This window comes from Abramis brama (genome assembly GCF_963993115.1).
Source record: "Abramis brama genome assembly, contig: SCAFFOLD_112, whole genome shotgun sequence".
Classification (NCBI taxonomy): Eukaryota; Metazoa; Chordata; class Actinopteri; order Cypriniformes; family Leuciscidae; genus Abramis; species Abramis brama.
Genome location: NW_028155897.1, coordinates 12,501 through 39,083, shown reverse-complemented (window position 1 = coordinate 39,083; position 26,583 = coordinate 12,501). Strand labels below are relative to the sequence as shown.

Here is a 26,583-nt window from a genome sequence, read left to right as displayed (position 1 = left end):
AATTTTCTTAGAATTTTGTCACTAGGAGCTACTCTTTGCATTAAGATTCTTTATGAATACGGGCCCAGGTCTTTTACTGTAGAGGATAAAGTAACAGGACACCCTAATATGTTAAAGTTGTATTGTGAGAGGTTTTGTGGGTGGTTTTTGAACCGATAAGTATTACCTCTGTCTTGTCTGGATTCAATAAAAGGAAATTGCGTGTCATCCAATCTTTTATATCTTTAACACACTCTGTCAATTTGGATAATTTAGCGTTTTCATCCGGCCGTGATGAAATATATATTTGAGTGTCATCAGCATAACAGTGGAAACTAATTCCATGTTTCCTTATAATATTTCCAAGTGGCAGCATATATATTGAGAATAATAGAGGGCCTAACACAGATCCCTGCGGCACTCCATAGTTTACTGGAGTTATGATCGATTTTTCTCCATTTAAATAAACAAAATGGTAGCGGTCAGATAAATATGATCTAAACCAGCTTAATGCTTGTCCTTGAACACCAGTATAATTTTGTAGTCGATCTAAGAGTATTGTATGATCTATAGTATCGAACGCAGCACTAAGATCAAGTAAAACTAGTATTGAGATACAGCCTTAGTCAGAAGCTAGAAGTAAATCATTTGTGATTTTAACGAGCGCAGTTTCAGTGCTATGATGCGGCCTGAACCCAGACTGAAACTTTTCATAGATGTCATTTTCTTGCAAGAAAGAGCCCAGTTGAGCGGACACAACTTTTTCTAGTATTTTAGACATAAAAGGTAGATTTGAAATGGGTCTATAATTTGCTAGATTATGTGGATCTAATTGTGGTTTCTTAATGAGAGGTTTTATAACTGCCAGTTTAAATGTTCTTGGAACATGACCTAAAGATAAAGATGAGTTAATAATATTGAGGAGAGGCTCTTCCACTACAGGTAACACTTCTTTCAATAGTTTAGTTGGTATAGGATCTAATAAACATGTTGTTGTTTTAGATGAAATGATAAGTTTATTTAACTCTTTTTGTTCTATAGTTGTAAAGCACTGTAATTGTTCTTGCTGGGTGATAATTGAGGCTGAATTATAAGGCGCGAGTGAGGATTGAACGTTTACAATTGTGGTTCTGATGTTTTCTATTTTCTCAGTGAAGAAGTTCATGAAATCATTACTACTAAACTGTAACAGAATATTTTGTTCAGGAGACATCTGTTTATTTGTTAGTCTAGCGACGGTGTTAAATAAGAACCTAGGATTGTTATGGTTGTTTTCTATTAGATTGCGGAGATGCTCAACCCTGGCCTCTTTTAGGGCCTTTTTATAACGTGACATACTGTCTTTCCATGCGATTCTAAAGACCTCTAAGTTAGTTTTTTTCCATTTACGCTCTAAATTACGGGTTTCTCTCTTTAGAACATTAAAACCAACATTCAAACCAACACTTAAATTAAATAGACATGCCAGCAATCAGCTGTAATTGGAAAGAGTGGAACAATTTTTATCATTCTAAGCAATCAAATACCTTATAGGAAATCAACAGCATGGTAAATAAAAAAAGGATTTATATACACATATATAATGTGTGTGTGTGTGTGTGTGTGTGTGTGTGTGTGTGTGTGTGTGTGTGTGTGTGTGTGTGTTAGGGATGTGCACGAATATTCGAATATTCGAATATTCGATCTGCAATAATTATTCGAAAAATAAAAACACTATTCGAATATCGCAAACGGTTGCTCTGATGGGCGTAAATGAAATGAATGCCTCATAAATCATGGTCACGCAAACTAAAACTCACAGTTATAACTAAATCCATTGGGTGGCGCTGTGGCGCCTGTGCATTTGATGACAGCGTGTGAAGAATGGCGTCGTCTAAACGGAGTGGAGTCTGGAATTACTTTGATCAAAATGACCAACATGTCGTGTGCAAACTTTGTCAAATTAAATTGAGTTATCATAACAGCACCAGCACAATGAGGAGCCATATGAAATCCAAACACCGAAACGTCATTATTGACCAGTCAAGCGAAGACAGACAGCTACCCATCACTGCTTTCACGACTGCAGGTAACGTAAGGCCCAGATGTACCCCCGAGCGAGCCGAGAAGACCACTCATCTCATAGCAAAAATGATCGCAAGAGATATGCTTCCTTTAAGTTTCGTTGAAGGAGATGGATTTAAGGAAGTCTTACAGTTTCTTGAACCAGATTACAACACTCCCTCACGGAAAACCATAACCGCGAGAATCGAGCTTCAATATGAATGCATGGTTTCCGAACTCAAAACTACTTTAGGTACAGTAGAGTTCGTGGCCATTACAACTGACAGTTGGACAGCATTAACTACAGAGTCATATGTCACTATAACGTGTCATTTTATTGCTGATAGTAAGGTGAACAGTTGTGTTCTGCAAACCCGAGCATTGGAAGAGCGACACTCCGCTGCCAACCTGGCGGATTATTTGAAAACGTCAGTAGAGCAAAGGGGCCTGGACGGCAAAGTTGTCGCGTGCGTGCATGACAATGCTAGCAACATAGTAGCTGCAAACAGAGACGTGGACTGGGAATCTCTACCTTGCTTTGCGCACACACTTCAGTTGGCCATTAATGATGGATTTAAAGCTGCAAGCATGAATAGACTTATTGGTGCATGTAGTAAACTTGTTGGACATTTCCATCATAGCACGATTGCCTCAAATGCACTAAAACAGAAACAAAGACAGCTGGAATTGCCTTCGCACAAACTTGTGCAATACTGCAAAACACGCTGGAATTCGGCTGCTGATATGCTCGCACGTTTGCATGAACAACGCTGGGCGATCACTGCTGTCCTCTCTGACAGGACCACAACCAAGCTGGCGGATGCTAAGACTCTTGAGTTGATCGATGATCACTGGCAGACAATTGAAGAAATATTACCTGTTCTCCAGTCCCTGAAAATAGCAAGTGAAGCATTGGGTGGCGAAAACTACGTGTCTGTCTCCATGGTGTATCCACTTGTGCAAAGCCTTCTATCCAGGTTCGTATAATTCACATGAACGAATAAATGTAGCATTTGGTTCTAGTTAATTTGATTACTGGTCTCTTCTTAATTATTCTGTCGGGTTCTTTCCATTTAAATATTTACATTATAAAAACGAATAAAACATAAATGAAAGAAATTCAGTCAACTGTTTTAATCATTTATTTAAATTACTTACAAATTAAATAGAAATAATCAATACTGAATAAGACTACAATTCAGTTTTCATATTCAGTTATTTGTTATTTAATCTGCATCTACAGACACCTTCAGATGAGCGGTGGAGAATCACAGAAAGTGAATGAGTTCAAAAACACAGTTGCAGCATCTCTCAAGCAACGAATAAACATTGCGAACTTGCAGAACGCAGGGAAAACGCCTCTTCTCGCTTCCGCTCTAGATCCTCGGCACAAACACCTCAAGTTCCTCGACGAAAACATGAGAGAAGCCGTAAGAGAAAAACTTTTTGAACAATATCAAAGTATTTCTTTTGATGTGGGGGGTGCGGGTGCAGCCGTTGCCGCCGCCGCCTGCGTCCCCGCCAGTGACGGAGATGAGTCAGTGCCCGTGCCCAGTCATCGGAGAAGGCTGAGCCTGTTCTTCGGCGAAGATTACAGAGAGTCAAGCCGAGACGAGTGGGAACAGTTCTTGATGGAACCGTGTATTCCACCAGATGAAGATCCTATGAATTGGTGGCAAGACAACACAAAGCGCTTCAAGAAACTTGGCCGCTTAGCACACCGTTATTTGTGCGTCCCTGCAACATCTGTGCCGGCGGAGCGCGTTTTCTCTGCAGCCGGCCTTATTGTTAACAGACTAAGATGCCGACTGTCACCCGAGCATGTTGATATGCTTGTTTTCCTCAACAAGAACATGTAAAACAATAACGCAATAACATTCAGACTTGAGTGTATAGCTAAACGTTCTGTACAATAATTGTGGCTGCCGCAGCCTGCTTTATTGTCATTTTTTTAGTGCGCTCTGCGTTGTATTTCTTATGTTTTTGTGTGTGCAAACATTGTTTAATGTTTTCAACAATTATACAAAGGATGAAATGTATAAGCTTGTTAATATAGTCGTATAGGCTTGTCCAGAGATGTTCATAGGTAACAAAACTAACGTTTGTTTGAAGTAACGTCTTTCTCAATAAACTTATGTAAATAAACGAATATTCGAATATTCGTTTTCTGTGAGCTTGAATATTCGAATGTAATTTTTTGAAAAATGCCCATCCCTAGTGTGTGTGTGTGTGTGTGTGTGTGTGTGTGTGTGAGAGAACGATGAAATAGGAAAAATTACGCATGTAAGTTCAAAGTGGAGGCTTAGAATAGACCCTATACTTAAAATCACTTTTTTCCCCTTCTTGGACAACCAACCAATCACAGTCTTCAAAAGATTGTGTCATACATAGCAACGGGGTCAACCCCGCCTCCTCACTAAGGTAAAAGTTTTTGTATTTTCCTTACTCAGAGTTGCTCTCAGATCGGTCCCAAATCGCTCTTAAGCTAAGACTCCTACATAAAAGTTTTTAAGCTAAATTAAGAGTTTTCTGAGATGAATACGGGCCCTGGTTTTCACTCTTTCAGTTACCGGTTATTGTTTGTGTAAGAGCACTCTGTTTGTGCATAGCACACTGTTTCGTGTATTCGCCTGTTGGAATCTATTGTGCTTCTCTTGGAAGTTTTTTATGCTAGCCCTTGCTAGCTTCCTGGAAGATGAGACTCTCTACACCCTGCACCACTTTCCATCATCCTCTCAACCTCCCAGACACCACCGGACTGACTTGGAGAGAGACAGTAATCCGGTGTCTTTGCGCCCCGGTCCGGAATGCAACCTGACCCTGAGAGTTCCGCCAAGCCAGCATTTCTCGCCAGCCCAGTCGAGTCCACACTTCACGCCAGATCTGCCGAGCCCAAAGCAGTATGCGTCATGCCCGCCGCGCCTGTGACAGTAAGCGTCATGCCCGCCGAGCTAGAGACTGACAGCGTCATGCCCGCAGAGCTACTGTTTTCGTTTATCCCGTCTGGCTTGAAGCCCTCTTCGCCGCTTGTCTTGCCCAGCTCAGAGCCCTCTTCGCCGCTTGTCTTGCCCAGCTCAGAGCCCTCTTCGCCACTGGTCCTGCCCAGCTCAGAGCCCTCTTCGCCACTGGTCCTGCCCAGCTCAAAGCCCTCTTCGCCACTGGTCCTGCCCAGCTCAGAGCCCTCTTCACCGCTGGTCCCGCCCAGCTCAGAGCCCTCTTCGCCACTGGTCCTGCCCAGCTCAGAGCCCTCTTCGCCACTGGTCCTGCCCAGCTCAGAGCCCTCTTCGCCGCTGATCCTGCCCAGCTCAGAGCCCTCTTCGCCACTGGTCCTGCCCAGCTCAGAGCCCTCTTCGCCACTGGTCCTGCCCAGCTCAAAGCCCTCTTCGCCACTGGTCCTGCCCAGCTCAAAGCCCTCTTCGCCACTGGTCCTGCCCAGCTCAAAGCCCTCTTCGCCACTGGTCTTGCCCAGCTCAAAGCCCTCTTCGCCACTGGTCCTGCCCAGCTCAGAGCCCTCTTCGCCACTGGTCCTGCCCAGCTCAGAGCCCTCTTCGCCACTGGTCCTGCCCAGCTCAGAGCCCTCTTCGCCACTGGTCCTGCCCAGCTCAAAGCCCTCTTCGCCGCTGATCCTGCCCAGCTCAGAGCCCTCTTCGCCACTGGTCCTGCCCAGCTCAGAGCCCTCTTCGCCACTGGTCCTGCCCAGCTCAAAGCCCTCTTCGCCACTGGTCCTGCCCAGCTCAAAGCCCTCTTCGCCACTGGTCCTGCCCAGCTCAAAGCCCTCTTCGCCACTGGTCTTGCCCAGCTCAAAGCCCTCTTCGCCACTGGTCCTGCCCAGCTCAGAGCCCTCTTCGCCACTGGTCCTGCCCAGCTCAGAGCCCTCTTCGCCACTGGTCCTGCCCAGCTCAAAGCCCTTATCGCCACTGGTCCTGCCCAGCTCAAAGCCCTCTTCGCCGCTGATCCTGCCCAGCTCAAAGCCCTCTTCACCGCTGATCCTGCCCAGCTCAAAGCCCTCTTCGCCACTGGTCCTGCCCAGCTCAAAGCCCTCTTTGCCGCTGGTCCTGTCCAGCCTAGAGCCGCCTTCGCCGCTGGTCCTGTCCAGCCCAGAATCGCCTTCGCCGCGGGTCTCGTCCTGTCCCGAACCGTCTTCAAAGCAGACTGCCTCCAATCCTGTGAACTTCCCCAAGAAAGTTTTTTGGAGGGGGCAATAAGTCCTCTAGGGGAACCGTGGAGGCCCCGCCGACATGGTTCCCAGGGCCTTCTGGGACGGCACCGCCAAGGTCCACTGTGCAGCCTGCTCCTCATGGACCACCCGAGGGGTGGTCTCGTTCTCCGCCAAAGCCGCCTGAAGGGTTGTCTCCGCCATGGCTGCCCGAGGGTCCGTCTCCGCCATGGCCACCGGAAGGGTCATCTCCGCCATGGCCGCCTCCTCAGCCAGCTCCACCTAGGTCACCTGGGCCATCCTGGAGTCCGTTGTCCGTCTTCCTGTTCACCCTCCAGTCTCGGACTCCAGGATGCCCACCCCTCCTCCTGTGTTTTGCCTTTTTCGGCGTGGGACGCGCCTAGCGGGAGGGGGGAGTTATGTCACGTTTTTCATGGACTTTTAGTTTGTTTTCATCTGTTCTGTCTAGTCTAGTCTAGTCTTGTCTTATTAGTTCATTCTGTTCCCTTGGTTACCCTCATTAGTTCAGTTCTATCACCTGTGTCTTGTTTATTAGTTTATCAGTGTCTAGTTAGACAATATCTTCATCACCTGTTTTGCATTCATTTTCTCTGTGTATTTAAAGGGATAGTTCACCCAAAAATGAAAATTCTGTCAGTAATTACTCACCCTCATGTTGTTCCAACCGCGTAAGACCTTCGTTCATCTTCGGAACACAAATTAAGATATTTTTGATGAAATCTGAGCGCTGTCTCTTTCCTCCATAGGCTGCTAGGTGGCCCAAACTTGCTGGCCCAGAAAAGTTATTAAAGAGATCGTTAATATAGTCCAAGTGACTACAGTGGTTTAATCTTAAGTATATCAAGCGACGAGAATACTTTTTGTGCGCAAAAACAAACAAAAATAACGACTTTATTCCACTATTCATTTCCTTCTCTCTGGACCACCCAAAAAGATTTGTAGAATTCTGCGGTAAGTCCATCAAGGCCTGGTACTCGACCAATTGAGAGTTGTTTTACTGCATCAGTTACTTCTTCAAAGGTAAAGTTGGAGTCTAGAAAAAGTCTTTCATCTTCTTTCAAAATAGGTAAATCCTTAAAAAGTTCACATGTTGTATTCAAATCAATGTATTCTTTTGCAAATAATTTAGAATAAAAATCAACAGCAGTTCTTCTCATCATTAAAGGATCTGAAGTAATACTTCCATCATGTCTTCGTAAACAATGCATATAATTATTATGAACAACCTTCTTTTCCAAATTAAAAAAAATATTTTGTAGGTGCATCCATATCATTAATGGAAATAAACCGTGCTTTAACAAGTGCTGATTTCACTTTTTCATGTAAAATACCTCTTAATTCATGTTTTTTGGATATCAAATTGTCTTGGACTCCCATATCATTCTTATCAATCAAAGAAACATATAATGCAGAAATATCTTCTTCTAATTTAGACACTTTCCTTTTTAAACTAATCCAAGCTTGTGATGAATATTGTTGGCAGAAAAGCTTAATTTGAACTTTTCCCATCTCCCACCATTGAAGAAGATTTTCATAATTACTTTTTTGTTCTGTCCAATGGTTCCAAAAAAGGTTAAATTTTTCATGGAAATCAAGATTCTCTAATAGTTTATTATTAAATCTCCAATAAGAATAATGAGGGGTTGTCTGTGTTACAATCATTTTTAAAGAAATTAAATGATGATCTGAAATAGAGCTTGGGCTTATAAGCGTCTCTTCTATTCTACTGCACATTGTATTCTTGACATAAAATCTATCTAAACGTGCTGCACTGATCCTATTCTCGGCCACTTTAATCCATGTATATTGTTTAACTGCTTTATTTCTCTGTCTCCAAATATCAATAAGTCCAAATTGTGTGGTAATCTCTCTTAAAGATACTGCTGACAAAAAATGAGGCTCTTCTCCATTTCTATTGCAAGTAAAATCCAAAGTACAGTTCCAATCACCTCCAATTACTAAAAAATCTTCATTCATAAAAGAGGAAACTACATCTTTAAGCTTAAGAAAAAAAACTATTCTTTCTCTACCCGTTGTAGGAGCATAAACATTTATTAACCCAAAAACTCTATTTTTTTATTTCTACTCTAAGAGCAAGTAGGCGTCCTTTCACTGCCTCACTTTTAGACAAAATTTTAACTTTACATCTGGGTGAAAATAATATTGCCACCCCTGCACTAAGGTTGGTGCCATGATTCAAGACATGATCTCCCTCCCACCACATCCCCAGATCAGATTCATTTTCTTCATTACTATGCGTTTCTTGTAGAAACACAACTTGAGTTTCTTTCAAATTTAAACATTCTTTTAATAAAGGCCATTTACTTCTATCCCTTGCCCCATTTATATTTAAGGATCCTATTTTAAGAAACTCCATAAACAGGGGAAAGGAAAAAAAGAAAGAAAGAAAGAAAAAACACAGAAAAGGCCAGATTTTTTGTCTGACTGCTGTCAAATATTTCTTTAATCTGAACCTTTTATGCTGTGACAAAACCTCAACATCACATTCTATACGAGCTTTCATAACGGATGCAATAAACTTTTCTAGGTCAGGAAAAACTTCTTCAACATCAACACTCTTCCCCTTAGTTTCATCCAGGAAATTATTTATCTGTTCAACAGAATAAAAATCTCCATATCTACCGACGTCTACATCAATGCATGAATCATCATCTCTAATGCTCTCGTCTTCGGACTCTTTTTCCGCTTCATCATTTGAACATGTAAATTCCTCTTGCATTCTATCGTCTTTGAAGCTTAAAGCACCAGTAACAATACAACCAATTGGCGAAACTTCGTTTGTACCCTCAGTACTTCCAGACGCGTTCACACTCACGTCTACTCTATCACTAACCTCATTTTCTCTTTTTGCATCTCCATCCTCTTTCCAAGCACCTGCGTCACTCAACGGCGTTCCCACCGCAGTCGCTCCACTACTCGCACCAGCCCAACCTGACGGCCCTGCTTCTTCCTCGGCCCGTTGTTTATGAGGGCACAGCAATCTCTTATGGCCGATATCGCCACACTCAAAACAACGCAATGTATCAGTACTCGCGTAAACCATACGAGCTCTCTCCACATGTCACTCGGAACGACACATCCAGTGTTTTAGAAGGAGCGGTCAAAAACATAAACGCTTGTTGTCTAAAAGACAATACATGCTTAAGTTCGCTAGATCTACAACCCAAAGGAATCGTTTTTACAGCACTAGCCTTCTTTCCGAACCGAGTTAATTCTCGCACAATCGCGTCATCTTTGATAAAAGGAGGTACATTAGAGATTGTCACTTTTGTAGCTGGAGCAAAAAGAGGTGTAACGGGTACAAACGTTTCTTTCACCCAAATGCCACTTTCAATTATCTTGATTACTAGTTGTTCGTTTTTTAAAAAGACGACAACTGCCTTGTTCATGCGAGAAGCAGAAATAATGTTTTCATGGCCTACCTGTTGTCCTGTTGCTAACAGCACCTCCTCAATCGCTGTACCTGCCTCGGGAACACACCTGAAACCATTCTTAAGCGACAGAGATGGCTCATCCACCGCAGGGAGAGAAGCCATCCCGCTTTACTAAACGAAAAAAACGCCTCACAAACTTAAAATATAATAAACAGTGATCTAGAAGGTGAGAAAAAAATATATATATAGAAAAAAAGAAAATAAATCCTATGAAGAAAACAAAAGTAGAAAAAAAAATTTTACTATAAGAAAAAGCTTAAAAAACTTCACGCTCTCGCACGTGCCCCTCACACACCGCACTCACGCACTCACTCCCAGCATGCAACACCAGAGAGAGAGAGAGAGAGAGAGAGAGAGAAACAGTTTCAATCTTGTTTTATCCTTTCCTTGACCATGTGACTAAAGCCCAAATGTGAGACATTCAAACTGACCAATCAGATAATTACACCACCAGCACTGTACTAAAGGTGTGACAATTCATCGACTGAATTCATCGATACGCCTGCAGGCCTAGATCACTATCAGCCCCTCTGTGCCTTTAGGAACTCCAAATGGTCATTGTGGTAGGAAGAGTGGGGTAGAAAAACAGTCAAGCAAATATCTTTGTTAATTTAAAATATCTTGGATTATTTTCAATTCTACAATAATTCTGTAGGTTCAGTATTCAGGTTTGTGCTGCTCTATAGGAAAAGGCTGACTGCCCAAAAGCACTTCTTCTATGTGTTATTGTCCAATCTCCTCTAGTAGATGAGTTATGATTTTGTCTAATAAACTCATTAAGTGGAGGTGGAGACATACCATGCAAAATATTATACACAGGAAATATATCTGCAAATGTAATAATATTTTCCCAGTGTAAAAGATCATATTTAGTTATTTTTTTACAATGATGATTTACAGTTAGACATTTTATTCAATATTTTCAAAGCTTGCTAGAGTGAAGGTTAGTATTTATAATTAGCTATAAAACAGTAGAAATCTATTGAATGTCTCCTTTTAGCTAAAGGTGTGTGTGTGTTCCTTCTTTATCATTAGGGACACATTTGTGCAATATATATAATGAACTGCACAATAACAGCATTAATAAGTGTGTGTGTTTGACAGGTTTCTCTGCTCTCCACATAATAATGCTGATTCTCTGTATCTCTGCATCTGGATCTGCACTTCTGCTCTGCTGTCTGATCTACTGCAGATCTCAAACTAAAGGTACAGTTATAACAGCAACATATCCTGATTTATTCAGTGGGGAATGAGTTTGAACATAATAATATCATCATCATAATAATTAGTGTTTATTGAGTGTGTAAATCAAACAGCTGCTGCTGATTTTATTATGGATTTATTTACAGTTTAGAAAAAGTCAAGACGTCAAAAGTTTGTTTTAGATGACGAGTTTAATTAATTTGAGCTATCATTAGTTATTAATATTTCGACAAATACAACACCAAGATGAGATAAGACATAAATGATAAAACAAATACATTTGTGGTAGCAGTGTCACGGATCGCACAAGGAAGAGGGCAAAGCGGATCCAAAGTGCAGTGATGAGTTTATTATATAGGGCAATCCAAAATCATAGACAAAACAGGCAGGGTTCAAAGTCCAGACAGGCAATATAAAACAATAAACAGGCTTCAGGCAAGAAACGCAGGAACACAAGCGAGGTGACATAAAACAACGATCCACACAGAACATGAGACAAACAGGGCATTAAATACAAGAACAACGAGGGAACAACGAGAGACAGCTGGGTGATTAAAAATACCAACACCTGGGTGTAATCACGCAGACAGGGATAGTGGGACATGTAGTTCCTGTGAATGACACCGTGGGGAAAAGGAGGACATCTAGTGGATACCCGGGGAAACACAACCAGACACTGTGACATAACCCCCCTCCTACGGAGTGGCTCCCAGACACTACAAGACAAGACATGGAACAAAACAAGAGATCAGGAGGGAGGTGGCACGGTGGAGGATCAGGGGGAGGGATGGAGGGCCAGGTCCGTGAAGGGAAACAGACACAGGGGGTAGCAGATAACTACGGGACCAGGGCAACACAGACAGTACATCAGGGCAACAGGGTGAAACAAACAGTCCGTCCGGCGACCGGGGCAGAGCAAGCAGTTCATCAGGCGGCCAGGGCGGAGACGACCCCTCGGGCGGCCAGGGCGGAGACGACCCCTCGGGCGGCCAGGGCGGAGACGACCCCTCGGGCGGCCAGGGCGGAGACGACCCCTCGGGCGGCCAGGGCGGAGACGACCCCTCGGGCGGCCAGGGCGGAGACGACCCCTCGGGCGGCCAGGGCGGAGACGACCCCTCGGGCGGCCAGGGCGGAGACGACCCCCTCGGGCGGCCAGGGCGGAGACGCCCCCTCGGGCGGCCAGGGCGGAGACGACCCCTCGGGCGGCCAGGGCGGCGACGACCCCTCAGGCGGTGTAACTGACACCAACGGCTCAGGCACTGGAACTGGCACCACCGGCCCAAGTGTGTGCGTAGCCCACACACACCACATGGCTGTGGCCATAATGGCCAGTGTCGCGGTCACTGAGGGCTCAGGAACAGACGGCTCCGGCTCAGGAACTGGCAGCACCGGCTCGGGCACAGGAACTCGCACCACCGGCTCGGGCACTGGAACTCCCACCACCGGCTCGGGCACTAGAACTGGCACCACCGGCTCGGGCACTGGCACCACCGGTTCAGGAACAGACACCACCGGTCCAAGTGTGTGCGTAGCCCACACACACCACATGGCTGTGGTCATAATGGCCAGTGTCGCGGTCACTGAGGGCTCAGAAACAGACACAGACTCAGGAACTGGAACAGACACAGACACTGGCTCCGGCTCAGGAACTGGAACAGACACAGACACTGGCTCCGGCTCAGGAACAGACACTGGCTCCGGCTCAGGAACAGACACTGGCTCCGGCTCAGGAACAGACACTGGCTCCGGCTCAGGAACAGACACTGGCTCCGGCTCAGGAACAGACACTGGCTCCGGCTCAGGAACAGACACTGGCTCCGGCTCAGGAACAGACACTGGCTCCGGCTCAGGAACAGACACTGGCTCCGGCTCAGGAACAGACACTGGCTCCGGCTCAGGAACAGACACTGGCTCCGGCTCAGGAACAGACACTGGCTCCGGCTCAGGAACAGACACTGGCTCCGGCTCAGGAACAGACACTGGCTCCGGCTCAGGAACAGACACTGGCTCCGGCTCAGGAACAGACACTGGCTCCGGCTCAGGAACAGACACTGGCTCCGGCTCAGGAACAGACACTGGCTCCGGCTCAGGAACAGACACTGGCTCCGGCTCAGGAACAGACACTGGCTCCGGGGTGACAGCAGGCTGTACGGGCACGGTCTTGGACCCGTGGTCGAGGCCGAGAGGTTTCCTCCTCCTCCTCAAGGGACCTCTGGATCAACGGGCGGCCAGAACGGGTGATGGGACTGAACTTCCTCCCGACCCCCTCCGCCTCCTCTGCGACCTCCACGAGTCCCGCGGAATCTAGCCAGTTTGGTCCCCTCGAAGGACTTGTCATGGCGGGGGGCGTGGTCCGACCCGAAGCTTGCTGTGGGCTGGGAATCAGGGGTTTTGATGAAAAATCTTTCGTCCGTCCTCCGAGCCCACAGCGCAAAGCAGTCAAAAATGTTCATTCTGGGCTCTGGCTTACTGTCTGATGGTGCTGGCCATCTCCTCTCCTCTCCTCTGGCAGCAGGGAAATTGCGGCGGCCACTCATCCTGCTTGGATCCTAGTGGTGGTGGATCGTTCTGTCACGGATCGCACAAGGAAGAGGGCAAAGCGGATCCAAAGTGCAGTGATGAGTTTATTATATAGGGCAATCCAAAATCATAGACAAAACAGGCAGGGTTCAAAGTCCAGACAGGCAATATAAAACAATAAACAGGCTTCAGGCAAGAAACGCAGGAACACAAGCGAGGTGACATAAAACAACGATCCACACAGAACATGAGACAAACAGGGCATTAAATACAAGAACAACGAGGGAACAACGAGAGACAGCTGGGTGATTAAAAATACCAACACCTGGGTGTAATCACGCAGACAGGGATAGTGGGACATGTAGTTCCTGTGAATGACACCGTGGGGAAAAGGAGGACATTTAGTGGATACCCGGGGAAACACAACCAGACACTGTGACAAGCAGCTGATAAAGTATTGTTGAATGTATATCATCAAATGTGTTACTAGTAGCTAAACTCAGGAAAACTATAGCAAAACCTATAGACAGATTGCTCATCAGTATTGTGTCCAGTAATGGGGGAAGATGACTCTCTTTGAATATTGTATATTTTTGTGAAGTGTGTTTTTGTGGTTCTGATTTGCATTAATCAGCGTAATTATTATGATTCGTCATTGTCACTAGATTCAAAGCATTTTTTTCACTTTAAAATGATGATCCAGATCACTAGAGTAATAATTGACGCGTTTTATGACCAATTTAGAGTAAAAAAGAAAAAGACAACATCTCACATCTCAGACACGTTAATGTTCTGATTAGTAGTTAATCGGTAATTCTTTATAATTTGTAATAGTTAGTTGATAGTTATTAATGAGGCTAATCTCATTCAGTAATTATTAATTAGTTACTTACTGATTAGTTAAGCATGTTTCTGTTAGCTGAAGTGTTAATGCAGAACTACTCATTAGTCCTGCGTTACTTCCTAGTTACTTATTAATGACGGACCGTTACTCTCAAGTGTTACCGCTGTATTTAGTGTGATTAAAACAGCCTAGACAGAGGCTGATAGTGAGGTTATTATTCCTCAACATTTACCTCACATCTGAAATGAAATGTCTTTTACTTTTCAGGTTTGATTGTGCAAAATGTTTCAAATGTTTGTTTACTGGGAGGTTCAGTGGTTATTCCCTGTCATGTTCCTCCAAACTTACTAACTGAAGATCTGAAGGTGGAATGGAAAAGAAGAAGAAGAAACAAAGAGACGTTAGTTCATCTGTATGAAGGTGGAGCAGAGAAACAGCAGCAGGATTATCAGGATCGAGCTCATTTCTTTACTGATCACATTAAACATGGAAACTTCTCCCTCCGTCTGGACAATCTTAGAGCTGGAGATGAAGGAGAATACACATGTACAGTTTACAACAAGAGGGATTGTGTGTTTTCAGCCAAGACAAATGTGGATCTGAGTAAGTAAACTGATACATTTCCATTTACACATTATCTGACGCTTTTATCCAAAGCGACTTACAATTGCTATATAACTAATTCTATCAAACTTAAATATATTATTTAATATGATTATTTAATATGATTGAATCAACCATACATTACATTGGTACATTACATCAACCTACATTAGATTATTTTTTATAGGTTAAATCAAGTATAGATTATTAAGGTAATAATTGCACATTATCACTTGTACAGGATATGGTAATGACAGTATATTTTTCTGATATAATACTAGAAAAGTTTTCATTCAGCACCTCTAAGAGCGATAGGAAACATATGTTGGATTGTTTGCTATAGCGAGCCTAAGTCCCTCCGCTTCCGGCTCATGGGACCTTACTTCGGAAAAAATATGTATGATAGTCAATGGCGAGAGACAACTTATCTTTTTATTCCGTCTGATCTGTGCCCTGAATTACACACATGATGTTTGTCAATTTAAAAGATAATTATGAAAGTCAAGAAAGTCGCAGTTTGTCAGAAGAGTAACATTTAGTTTTATGTGAAAATCACTCAATGAACTACATCTTTCGTCTCGCACTATGTACAGTACGTCACCAACAGTATGTGTGCAGTGAAGTCTGGTGCAAAACACTCAGGCATGACGGCGTAACATTACGATTATAACGCAAGACTATAGAAAAAATGACAGATGTTAGCTTCAGTAAAGTTAGCTTCATTCATTGAGAGAAAAGGTATGACGTCCCATGTGCGCCTTTTGGGTTTGTAGTCTCTGTAATTACGTATTTTCACAGTCTTATACCTCAGCAGTTTTACATCAAACTGTGACTTTCTTGACTTTAAAATGTATCTTTTAAATTGATAAACATCATATTTGTAATTCAAGGCACAATTCAAACGAGATCAAAATATTTGACTACCATACAATATTTTCCGAAATAAGGTCCCATGGTGGTCCACCGGAAGGGGAGAGACTTAGGCTCTCTATTGAAATAATTCATGCTTAAAATTATAAAACTGAAAACAGATCATGTTTTGTTCTATTTTGGATATTAAACCAAATCAATTAATTAATAGTATGTTGTGAATGATCGACCAGCTGTTAAAACAAGTGTGGTGATTTGAGCTTTGTACATGTTTCTATTCCTTTATAGAGTTCTGGGTGACTGATAAATACGTTCCTCTGCGATCTTCAGTGGTTTTGCCCTGTCAGGTTGACAAAAGCTTGTTCCAGAAAAGTCTGAAGGTGGAATGGAGAAGAACAGAGACTTTAGTTCATCTGTATGAAGATGGAGAGAGTCGACCAGAGAAACAGCACAAGGACTTTCACAGAAGAGCTCATTTCTCCAATAAGAAGATCAAAGATGGAAACTTCTCCCTCCGTCTGAAAAAGCTGAGAGCTGAAGATGAAGGAGTTTACAGATGTGAAGTTTACAGGGACGAGGAGTGTGTGTTTTCAAGCCATACTAAGTTGATGCTGGGTAAGAGACGAGTAAAGAAAGAAAGAAACCGCTGCTGTTGAACTCCTGATCAGTGTATGACTACTTTGAATATATTAAGCAATATAGTTACAATAAAAATATTTTTTCCAGATTTTTAATAACATTAGTTTGATGGATTTAAGTGATAACTATAATTGTCTGGGCTGGTCATATATTATTAATTATTCAGATTTATTAATTTTGAATGAACACCTGCATCTTTATCCCCTGGCTCTGGGTTTGTACATCTGAGACAATCTGTTGTATCAATCAATCAATTGTAAAATCTGTAAATTCCCACTCAGACAAGAAATCAAGAAATGAAATGATTATAAAAGCTATTAGCAGATAATAAAATCCCAATTTGTTGAAGGAATTATGGTGTTTTTTACCTGTGAGAACTACATCTATTCTCATCAGAAACTCATTATTCCACAATTATAGACTGATGTGGAGAATAGCCCTTTAAATGTTGCTTTGGCGTTCTTCATGAGTGATTGGACAGAGAACACACAGGGAAAAAGAAAATGTTCAGAGACTCGAGTAGAAAGTATCACAAGTACAGAACAGAAAATAAGTATTTCACATTTATATTTCAGAAAACAAAGCAAAGGAAACTGTGGATATCTAGTTTAATAAAGTGCCTTGAACAAACTCTGATTATCTTTCAAAGATTGTATGTCATTAACAAACTTTACATTATCCGAATCCAGTGATTATTTCTTCTTCAATAGATATATTGATGGTGATTTTCTCAGACGGGTTGATTAAAAACACATGTGTGTCCTTTACTGTTGTGCAAAGCTCCTGTATAGCCAATCAGATTAGAGAGACTTGAGGAAATGTCATGTGATTGTGTGTGGTAAGACAGTGTGTGTGTGTGATTAGAGTGTGTGTGTGTGTGTGATAAGACAGTGTGTATGTCTGATAAGACAGTGTGTGTGTGTGTGTGTGTGATAAGACAATGTGTGTGATGATGATCAAACCTCAGTTCTCTCACTGCTGGAATAACAAACATAACGTACTCGGTTACTAACGTAACCTCGGTTCTCTCTAGAAGAGGGAACGAGTACTGCGTTTTTATCAAAACGCTACGGGAAAAGTCTCTTTTCACGAAATACTGAAGCAAAAAATTATCCTAATTTTCATACATGTAAAGCGCGTTGCAGCAGTAGTCAGCTATGGCGAGACGGCTTGCTCGCTCATTGGCTGCTCTGCGGCAACTGCATAAGCCTATCGAGCGAGGCCTGAGGTGACGTCAGGCCAATGAGGGCGCTTCGCGCGCTCCTTGCCATTTCCCGCCGAGACGGGTGTGGCCAACCTCTATAAAAGGAGCTCGAAAAGGCTGATTCACTTGATTTTCATCGCCGAAGCGAACCAGAGTGAACCGTACGCACGGCAGAGAACGCAGTACTCGTTCCCTCTTCTAGAGAGAACCGAGGTTACGTTAGTAACCGAGTACGTTCTCTTACGAGAGTCCTCTCGTACTGCGTTTTTATCAAAACGCTACGGGAACCCCTTGTAAAACGCCGTGCGTGCTGGGATAAAAACACCGATCACTGGAAGCTAAGCCAGATGTACAGTGCATAATCACCAGATAGACTCACAAAGAATCCGGGAATAAGGGATGGGGGACCTTAATTCCCTAAACTGTAACGTCCGCAGACGTAAACGTGACCTCACAGAGAGAGTCTAGAGACAAGAGGGGATTCCCTCCGTCCTTATATGGTCACGCCAGCAGACGCGAATATGACATCACATAGACAGGGTGGGGAACCTGAACTGAATGTGGGAAATGTGGGTCTTACACAATTCTGCCCATAAGACAGTCGGTAGCGCGTTGCGCATGCGATTTCAGTGTTCTAGTTAGACAGCTGAATCGACTACACCGATAGTAGCTTAGCCTGCAAGGCGGGAACTTCTAGGTTGTAAAACCTGATAAATGTAGACGGCGAGGCCCAGCCTGCCGCCGTACATATATCCTGTAAGGAAATCCCGCTGGACCAAGCCCACGAGGAGGCAACGCCCCTCGTGGAGTGCGCTCTGACTCCCAACGGGCACTGAATGCCCTTGACAGTATAAGCCAGCGCTATGGCGTCAACTATCCATCTGGATAAGCTCTGTTTCGAAACAGCCATTCCCTTGGAACGTCCACTGAACGAGACAAAGAGCTGCTCAGTCTGTCTGAAGACAGCGGAGCGGGACACGTAAGCTCTTAAAGCCCTAACAGGGCAAAGAAAACTTGAGTCCCCTTCCTCACTTGACCCCGGCAGGGCAGACAGGGAGATAACCTGAGCCCGAAACGGCGTGTTGAGGGACTTTGGCACATAGCCATGCTTAGGTTTGAGTATGACTTTAGAGTCATTAGGTCCAAACTCTAAGCACGCTGGGCTCACGGAGAGCGCGTGCAGGTCGCCTATGCGCTTCACCGAAGCGAGAGCCATCAAAAACACTGTTTTGAAAGACAAATGTTTGAGGCTAATAGATTGGATAGGCTCGAAAGGGGCACCTTTCATGGCCGCCAAGACTGTAGAAAGGTCCCACATAGGAACTGAAGGAGGTCTGGGTGGATTCAGCCTCCTAGCTCCCCTGAGGAAGCGGATGACTAAATCGTTCCTTCCCAGTGACTGACCCAGCGTTGTTCCGGAGAACGCTGTAATAGCCGCCACGTAAACTTTGAGCGTGGAAGGGGATCTGCCCTTATCCAACAGCTCCTGTAGGAAGGAGAGAACCTCCGTCACCTCACAATCGAGAGGTGATAGGCTCCGAGCTGTACACCAGCCGGAGAAAACCGACCACTTTGAGGCATAAAGCCGCCGAGTCGACGGCGCTCTGGCCTGAGTGATGGTATTTATCACACCCTCTGCGAGGTCAACGGATATCCGTTGAGCGCCCACGCATGAAGGGACCACAGCTCCGGGTGTGGGTGCCAAATCGAGCCCCCGGCCTGCGAGAGGAGATCTCTCCTCAATGGCACTGGCCATGGAGCGAAGTCTGCTAGCTGCATCAGGACTGGAAACCATGCTTGGTTCCTCCAGAACGGTGCTACAAGCAGCACTGGGCATTCTGTTTCCCTGACCCGCTCTAACACCTGTGGCAGGAGGGAGACGGGGGGGAAAGCGTACAGCGGGCAGCGCGGCCACACCTGGGACAGCGCGCTGTCGTTCTTGGAAAAGAACACGGGGCAATGAGCGTTTTCGCGGGACGCGAATAGGTCCACCTCCGCTCTGCCGAATCTCTCCCACAACAGCTGGACTGTTTGCGGGTGTAGAGACCATTCGCCCAGGGGAATGTTGTTCCTGGACAGTCTGTCTGGGCCCACATTCTGGAGCCCAGGCACATGCACTGCCCTCAGCGAGCGCAAATTGTGCTGAGCCCATATTAGGAGGCGTTTCGCCAGCCTGTACAGGGATGTGGATTTCAGACCGCCCTGGCGATTTATATAGGACACCACGGCCGTGTTGTCCGAACGGACTACGACGTGTTGGTCCTTGATGTGGGGACAAAAACGCGTCAGCGCGTTGTGCACTGCCAGCATTTCCAGGCAGTTGATGTGTTGGAGCTTTTCTCGTTCTGACCACAGGCCGAAGAACGGTCTGCCCTCGAGCAGCGCTCCCCATCCCGAGGTGGAAGCGTCTGTCGACACCATCCTCACTCTCGAGGAAGTCCCCAGGCTTACACCTGATTGGTACCAGCCGTCCGCCAACCAAGGTATCAGGGCTGTCACACAGGTTTGATTGACCTTGAGGCGTAACCGGCCGGACACCCACGCTCCGCGCGGTACTCGCGCTTTCAACCAGAACTGCAGCGGGCGCATGCGGAGCAAGCCCAGATGGAGAACTGATGATGCTGAGGCCATGAGACCCAGCATCCTTTGAAACTTCCTGAGCGGGGTGAAAGCGCCGCGGCGGAAAGACTTCGCCGCACGCTGAATGTGCAGCACGCGCTGTGGCGACAGCCGCGCCGTCATAGACTGCGAGTCCAGAACGATACCCAGAAACGATATAGTTTGGCTGGGGTTCAGTGAACTCTTCGCCCAATTGACCGTGATACCAAGATTCTCGAGGTGATCGAGTAAAATGGTTCTGTGCTCCACGAGCTGAGATCGTGATTGAGCTAGGATCAACCAGTCGTCCAAATAGTTCAGCACTCGCATGCCTCTGAGTCTGAGAGGAGCGAGCGCTGCGTCCATGCATTTCGTAAATGTACGAGGTGCCAGGGACAAGCCGAAAGGCAGGACTGTATACTGGTATGTCTGACCCTCGAAGGCGAATCTCAAGTATCGCCTGTGATGTGACGCTATCTGTATTTGAAAATACGCGTCCTTCAGATCTATCGACATGAACCAGTCTTCTCGGCGAACATGCGCGAGAATTTTGCTGGTTGTGAGCATTTTGAAACTGCGTTTCACTAATACTCTGTTTAGCCGTCTTAGATCCAGAATGGGCCTGATACCGCCGTCCTTTTTGGGGACTAGAAAGTATCTGCTGTATAGCCCCCCTTCGCTTTGGGCTCGGGGAACACGCTCTATCGCCCCTTTGCTTATCAGTTTTGATATTTCGGCGCGAAGTAGGTGTGCTACTCCTGAAACCACCGTAGTTTGGACGCGCGCTGTGAAGCGGGGAGGGCGTCGACAAAACTGTAGCGAGAAGCCTCTCTTTATAATGCCTAGCACCCAGGCCGAAACCCCTGGAAGCGCTGCCCATGCTTCTGCATGGCTGGCTAAGGGCTGGATGCGAAGCGCGCTCTGTTCGCCGTGCGGCAGAGGCGCTTCGGGGCGCAATAACATAGGCATTATGCCTGTGGCATTCGAGGCGGGGGGCGCGCTTATTACAGCGGGCAGAGCGCTCGTCCTCGACCTTACTACAGCGCTTGACTGAGTGAGGGAGGGCTGAGCGGGTCCCGTGGGACTCATGTCTGCGAGTAAATGTGGGCGGGAAGCGGGCACATTCACTGCTTTGGGCGCGCTGTCTGACTGAGCAGAGCGAGCGCGCACAGGTCTCGTTTTTACAGAGAGCCTGTGGTCTGTGAGACATAGTGTTTGTGCGGGCACTTTCACTATGTTGGAAGCGCAATCGACCTGAGTCGATTTTATGTGCGCGAGCCCTAAGTGTAGGGCTGTGCTTGTGTGTAGAGATGGGCACTGAGGAGTGGGCATCGACACTACACTTATAGCACCATCGGCCGTGGCCGGGACACCAGAAAATACCGTGAGTAAGTGTGGGCGCGGGAGAGCGGGCACAGTTACTGCAATGAGTGCACTGTCTGTCTGAGCAGAGTGAATGCACACAGGTTTCGTCTTTACAGAAACCACAAGGCATGCAGAACATAGTGTTTGTGGGCACTAGGCAGTGGGCACGTTCACTATGTTGCGTGCGTGATCGACCCGAGTCGAATATATGAGCGCGGGCCCTGTGTGAAGGGCTGTGCTAGTGTGTAGGGATGGGCACTAGCAGTGGGCATCTTCTCTACACATATAGCATCATCGGCCGTGCTCGTGGGCAGCAAAAAACACGTCTGCAGTTGCCTCTCGGGGAACAAACAGAGTGATTTGCATTCGGCGGCATAAATATTTTCTGCTGGCCGGCCTGGGGTTCGAACCTCCGATCCCCCGCGCGCAAGTCTAGGAATCTACCACTGGACCACAGTGAAGATACATAGACAAAGTCAGCGCGAGTATTATCCGCACTGGCGTTTGCTTGCAGGCATGTACCTCAGGCCTCGCTCGATAGGCTTATGCAGTTGCCGCAGAGCAGCCAATGAGCGAGCAAGCCGTCTCGCCATAGCTGACTACTGCTGCAACGCGCTTTACATGTATGAAAATTAGGATAATTTTTTGCTTCAGTATTTCGTGAAAAGAGACTTTTCCCGTAGCGTTTTGATAAAAACGCAGTACGAGAGGACTCTCGTAAGAGAACCTTCTGTGCTTAACCATTAATAAATTAATGTCACTGCAAACCAGTTTAATAAACAGTGGTCAAATATCGAAGCTGGAGTCTTAAATCTTCCTAAAGATGCTCAGTTTGTCCAGATCAAGTAAGAGTGAGATGTTTTATGAGTAATGAATGTTGAACAACAATAATCTGGGGCCGTCTGTGATCTTTGACTTCTTAAGGTTAATAAATGTTTGGCTTTTTAATGCAAATCTAATAATTTGTACAAATTTTTCTTTTTTTTTTCTTTTTTTTTTTTCTTTTTACAAAATAGGCCTCACTTTTTTGCATAAACATTTCAAATATGTTTTTCTTTTTCAGTATTCATTGTGGAACCTTGTCTACACACACCTGTTCCTCTGGGATCTTCAGTGGTTCTGCCCTGTTATGAACAAAGACCCTCTAGAATGGAGGATCTGAAGGTGGAATGGAGAAGAACAGACTCAGAGACTCTGGTTCATCTGTATGAAGATGGTGAGAGTCGACCAGAGAAACAGCAGCAGGATTATCAGGATAGAGCTCATTTCTTTACTGAACACATTAAACACAGAAACTTCTCCCTCCGTCTGGACAATCTGAGAGCTGGAGATGAAGGAGAATACACATGTACAGTTCACAGTGGCTTACCTCAGAATCGCACACAATATTCAACCAAGATAAGTGTGTTGCTGAGACTACTAGGTGAGTCAACAGAGAAGAAAAGAGCAACTCTTCTATCCTTCATCAGTGTTCAGTTATTTATAATATTATGTTTCATTCAGTTATAAATGTAATGGCCAGAAAGAACAGATATGTGTGTTTTAAATTAATATGAATGACTGATAGTTATTAAATGTAATAATTCCTGATGAACTGATCATGTGTTATTGTGTCTCTTCTCTCAGACACATTCTTTCGTCTTCAGATGTTTCTCGTCTTCTGTCCAAATATTCTGATGTTTCTTGCTTTTGTCCTCTGGGGTTTTTCTGAAGGTCAGTGTTTCAGGACTGATGGTTTATCAGTGAATTATGATTATTCATATATCTGTGTAGATGTACAGTAATGTGTGGTTGTGTTTCAGGATCTGTGTTTGAGTCGGTCTCTTGTTCTGCTCTTTATTTTCTGAGGCCTCTCATGTTGCTCTGGACGGCTCCGTATATCAATAACTTCACAGGTGTGGCTGAGTTATTATTATTTATAAATTAATATAGTATATGAATTATGATACACAATGGATTTTACATTAAAAATGTTGCAGTGTTGTGCTGACATTTGTGTTTCATTGTGTTGCTGTTGTAAATTATCTTGTGAATGTAATTATTTCATATTTTCTGTTTTACAGGCAAGATTAAAACATGGGTTCGAAATTTAAGTTTTAGAACAGAATATGTTGTTTTCTCAGCAGTTTTTTACTCAGGTAAATAAATCCAAATGTAAATCCAGTCATTATCATAAACACATTAATGCACATTAACAGTTGAACAATAATTACATTTAAATGATGTAATATTCTCAATATCCAGCAGGAAATCTTAAAAACATGACATTAATACTGTGAAGTGTCTTGTGTTACTGTTGTGCTGTTGTCAGTATATCAACATGTTCAGCGCTGAATCTCTGTGTGACTGAACACATTTATAATCTACACCGCTTCATTATGAAAACAGTGCATTAACTGTTACAGTCGACATCATGCTAGTGACTGAGACTGAAGCTAAAGCTACTTCTGAATATCATCTCAGCATGTGTCAGGGTCATGTCAGGGTCAGGGGTCATCATCAGCACAAAGGGCAAGGGTCAGGATCAGACAGAGATTGTTGTAATGTTGTGTATAAAAGCATCTGTTTAAATGAGAAGGGTTTATATAATTCCTCTGATCTGTATTAATATTTAGTTTTCTATTGTAGTAATTGTTGTTGTTTCTCTTCCTTTATTCCAGTTCTGTTTAAATCTGCCTATGACAAAAGTCTGAATTACGCCGGATTTGAAGGTGTCATGATTATAGTCCTCTTTATAATGGCGCTCCTGCTAAACCTCTTCTATATTATTATCAGTAAGTATTTCCTTCCATCAAGAGTCAGTGACATATATGAGCTGTGAAATCATGTTTTACCAGATTAATGGAGTTAAAGTTACACAATATACAGACCATAATATCAGCCCTGATTTATCAGTTAATTACATAGACAAGGCGAGTTTATAAAGCAGATTTTATTCACAAACTCAAGAGTTTTACATGAGAAAGAGAGAAAAATAAAAGTGATGAAAGAATAGAAGAAAAAAAGAAAGTCAAATAAATCAAAGTGTACATTTTTAAATTGTATGAAATGAGTAATAAAGAAAGTGAGGGTCCATTAAAGGACATAAACTGAGATGATGGTGTGAATCAGCAGGAAAAGTCATGAGTTTATCAAGTCTTTAGTTTCTTCAGTCTCAGGCGTAAATCGAGTGATTTAAACACAGGACAGATTCTCCTGCGATCCACAGGATACTCAATTATCCATGATAGCTCACCATATTAACATTACATTAGTGACGTTATACAGACGTGTGTGTGTTTCTGTCTTTACCGCTCTCCCTCACACACTCTCTCAGCACTTTCATCATTATCTTCTCTTCAGGATTACACACACTCTCTTATTGACATGATTTCTGAGGCATTCGATCCCTCATGCCATTGATTCTCTGATTCACGCTCGTGGAAAACCTGGAAATAACAGGGAAATTTCAAATTGTGAATCAAATCATGGAAATGAATGACATAATAGTGAAATATGGAATAGTTTTGCTCATTAGTTTTGTTGTAACATATGTTTATCAGCATGTTGCAGTGTTTGTAGTTTTCCAGGTATCCTGTATAGTTGAGCTTATACGTTTACACACAGCTGGGAGAATCTGAGAAATGTTATAAATGTATATATATAGCCTAGGCCTATACACTACCAGTTCACAAGTTTGGGATCGCTCATATTTTTTTTTATGTTTTCAAAAGAAGTCTTTTCTGCTCACCAAGGCTGCATTTATTTCATAAAAATACAGTAAAACAGTGACATATTATTCCACTGTAAATCCGCTGTTCTCTGTGTGAATATACAATAAAGTGTAATTTATTCCTGTGTTCAAAGCTGAATGTTCATCATCATTACTCCAGTCTTCAGTGTCTCATGATCCCTCAGAAATCACTCTAATATGAGGATTTGATGATCAAGACACATTTATGATTATTATCAGCATCATTACTCCAGTCTTCAGTGTCACATGATCCTTCATGAAGACTCCGGAGCTTTATGCTGCGTTCCAGGCAGGTTTTTGAGCTCGTAAATCACGACTTCAAACCACGACTCACGACTTTGTAGCGTTCCAGGCAACCTGTAGCCCGTGTTTTTCCAACCTTATACCCGTGAAAGTGCACTGGAACGGCAGTCAAACCCGTGACTTCCCACCCGTGAACTCGTACTAGATCGATGTACTCCCAGTTACGAGTTGGAAAAACACGGGTTACAAGTTGCCTGGAACGCGGCATTAGACAACAGAGACTGAAAGTAAGACACGCGCAAGTGACGCAACCCATCAACACATAGCAACACATAACAACCAAAGCAACCCATAGCAACGCGTTGGCAACGACACCTCATGCTGACAGAAACGTAAACATAAACGTGAAATTAGGCTACTAATAATCAAATGCATTTTGTATTATTGACCACAATATTATCATTGATAGCCTATTTGTTTGAGAGGGACACTTTTGATTAATATCTCGAGTCACTTATTTTATTACTAAACATCTGGAAAATCTTCTGCACAGCTATTATTTGTTGATTTTAGTTCTGCTTTTAATGCAATTAAGCCCCACCTTTTAATGAATTATTGTTTAATTAAGTGGTATTTTTCATTTGCGACTCTATCACACTTTATCAGAGCTATGAAGTAGAAGCACAGGCATGGGCGCCGTATAGGGGGGAAAAGTTAGGACAATTCCCTAACAAATAAGTAAAAACTAAATTAAAATTTGTATTATATTATACACTATATAACCATCATCATTGAGTATATTTCAATAATAATAACATGAATGATGTCTTTGACTTTACTTAATTTGGCAATACAAGTTTAATATCCCCATTGACCAAAAAGTACACATTCACATTGACCGACCACCCCCCTGGATCTGCATGAAATGGTTCGGTCCTGCGTTAACGTGCGCGTGTTTAAACTTGCAGACAGTCAGTCGATGCGCCAGAAACACACAGAGACCACAATGTTGCATAGTGAAATAAAATCTGGTTTTCAACAAAGGAAAGAGAGAAAAGGGAGAGCGAGGAAAGACAAAAGAAAGGGTGTCAATCTGTAACCCAGTTT

General features: G+C 44.0%; 1 protein-coding gene across 1 annotated transcript in view; it reads left to right on the top strand.

Moving 5' to 3' along the window:
- LOC311077305 (protein turtle-like) overlaps positions 1 to 26,583 on the top strand; it is a gene marked incomplete at its 3' end in the record, with an annotated part of 53,808 nt that overhangs the window by 18,964 nt on the left and 8,261 nt on the right. The window contains exons 4-11 of the mRNA XM_084139125.1: positions 10,759 to 10,860; positions 14,489 to 14,824; positions 15,983 to 16,309; positions 22,564 to 22,923; positions 23,127 to 23,213; positions 23,303 to 23,395; positions 23,564 to 23,638; positions 24,161 to 24,274. Of these exons, the coding sequence (XP_083995251.1) occupies positions 10,759 to 10,860; positions 14,489 to 14,824; positions 15,983 to 16,309; positions 22,564 to 22,923; positions 23,127 to 23,213; positions 23,303 to 23,395; positions 23,564 to 23,638; positions 24,161 to 24,274 (1,494 nt within the window). The remainder of the gene's footprint in view (positions 1 to 10,758; positions 10,861 to 14,488; positions 14,825 to 15,982; positions 16,310 to 22,563; positions 22,924 to 23,126; positions 23,214 to 23,302; positions 23,396 to 23,563; positions 23,639 to 24,160; positions 24,275 to 26,583) is intronic.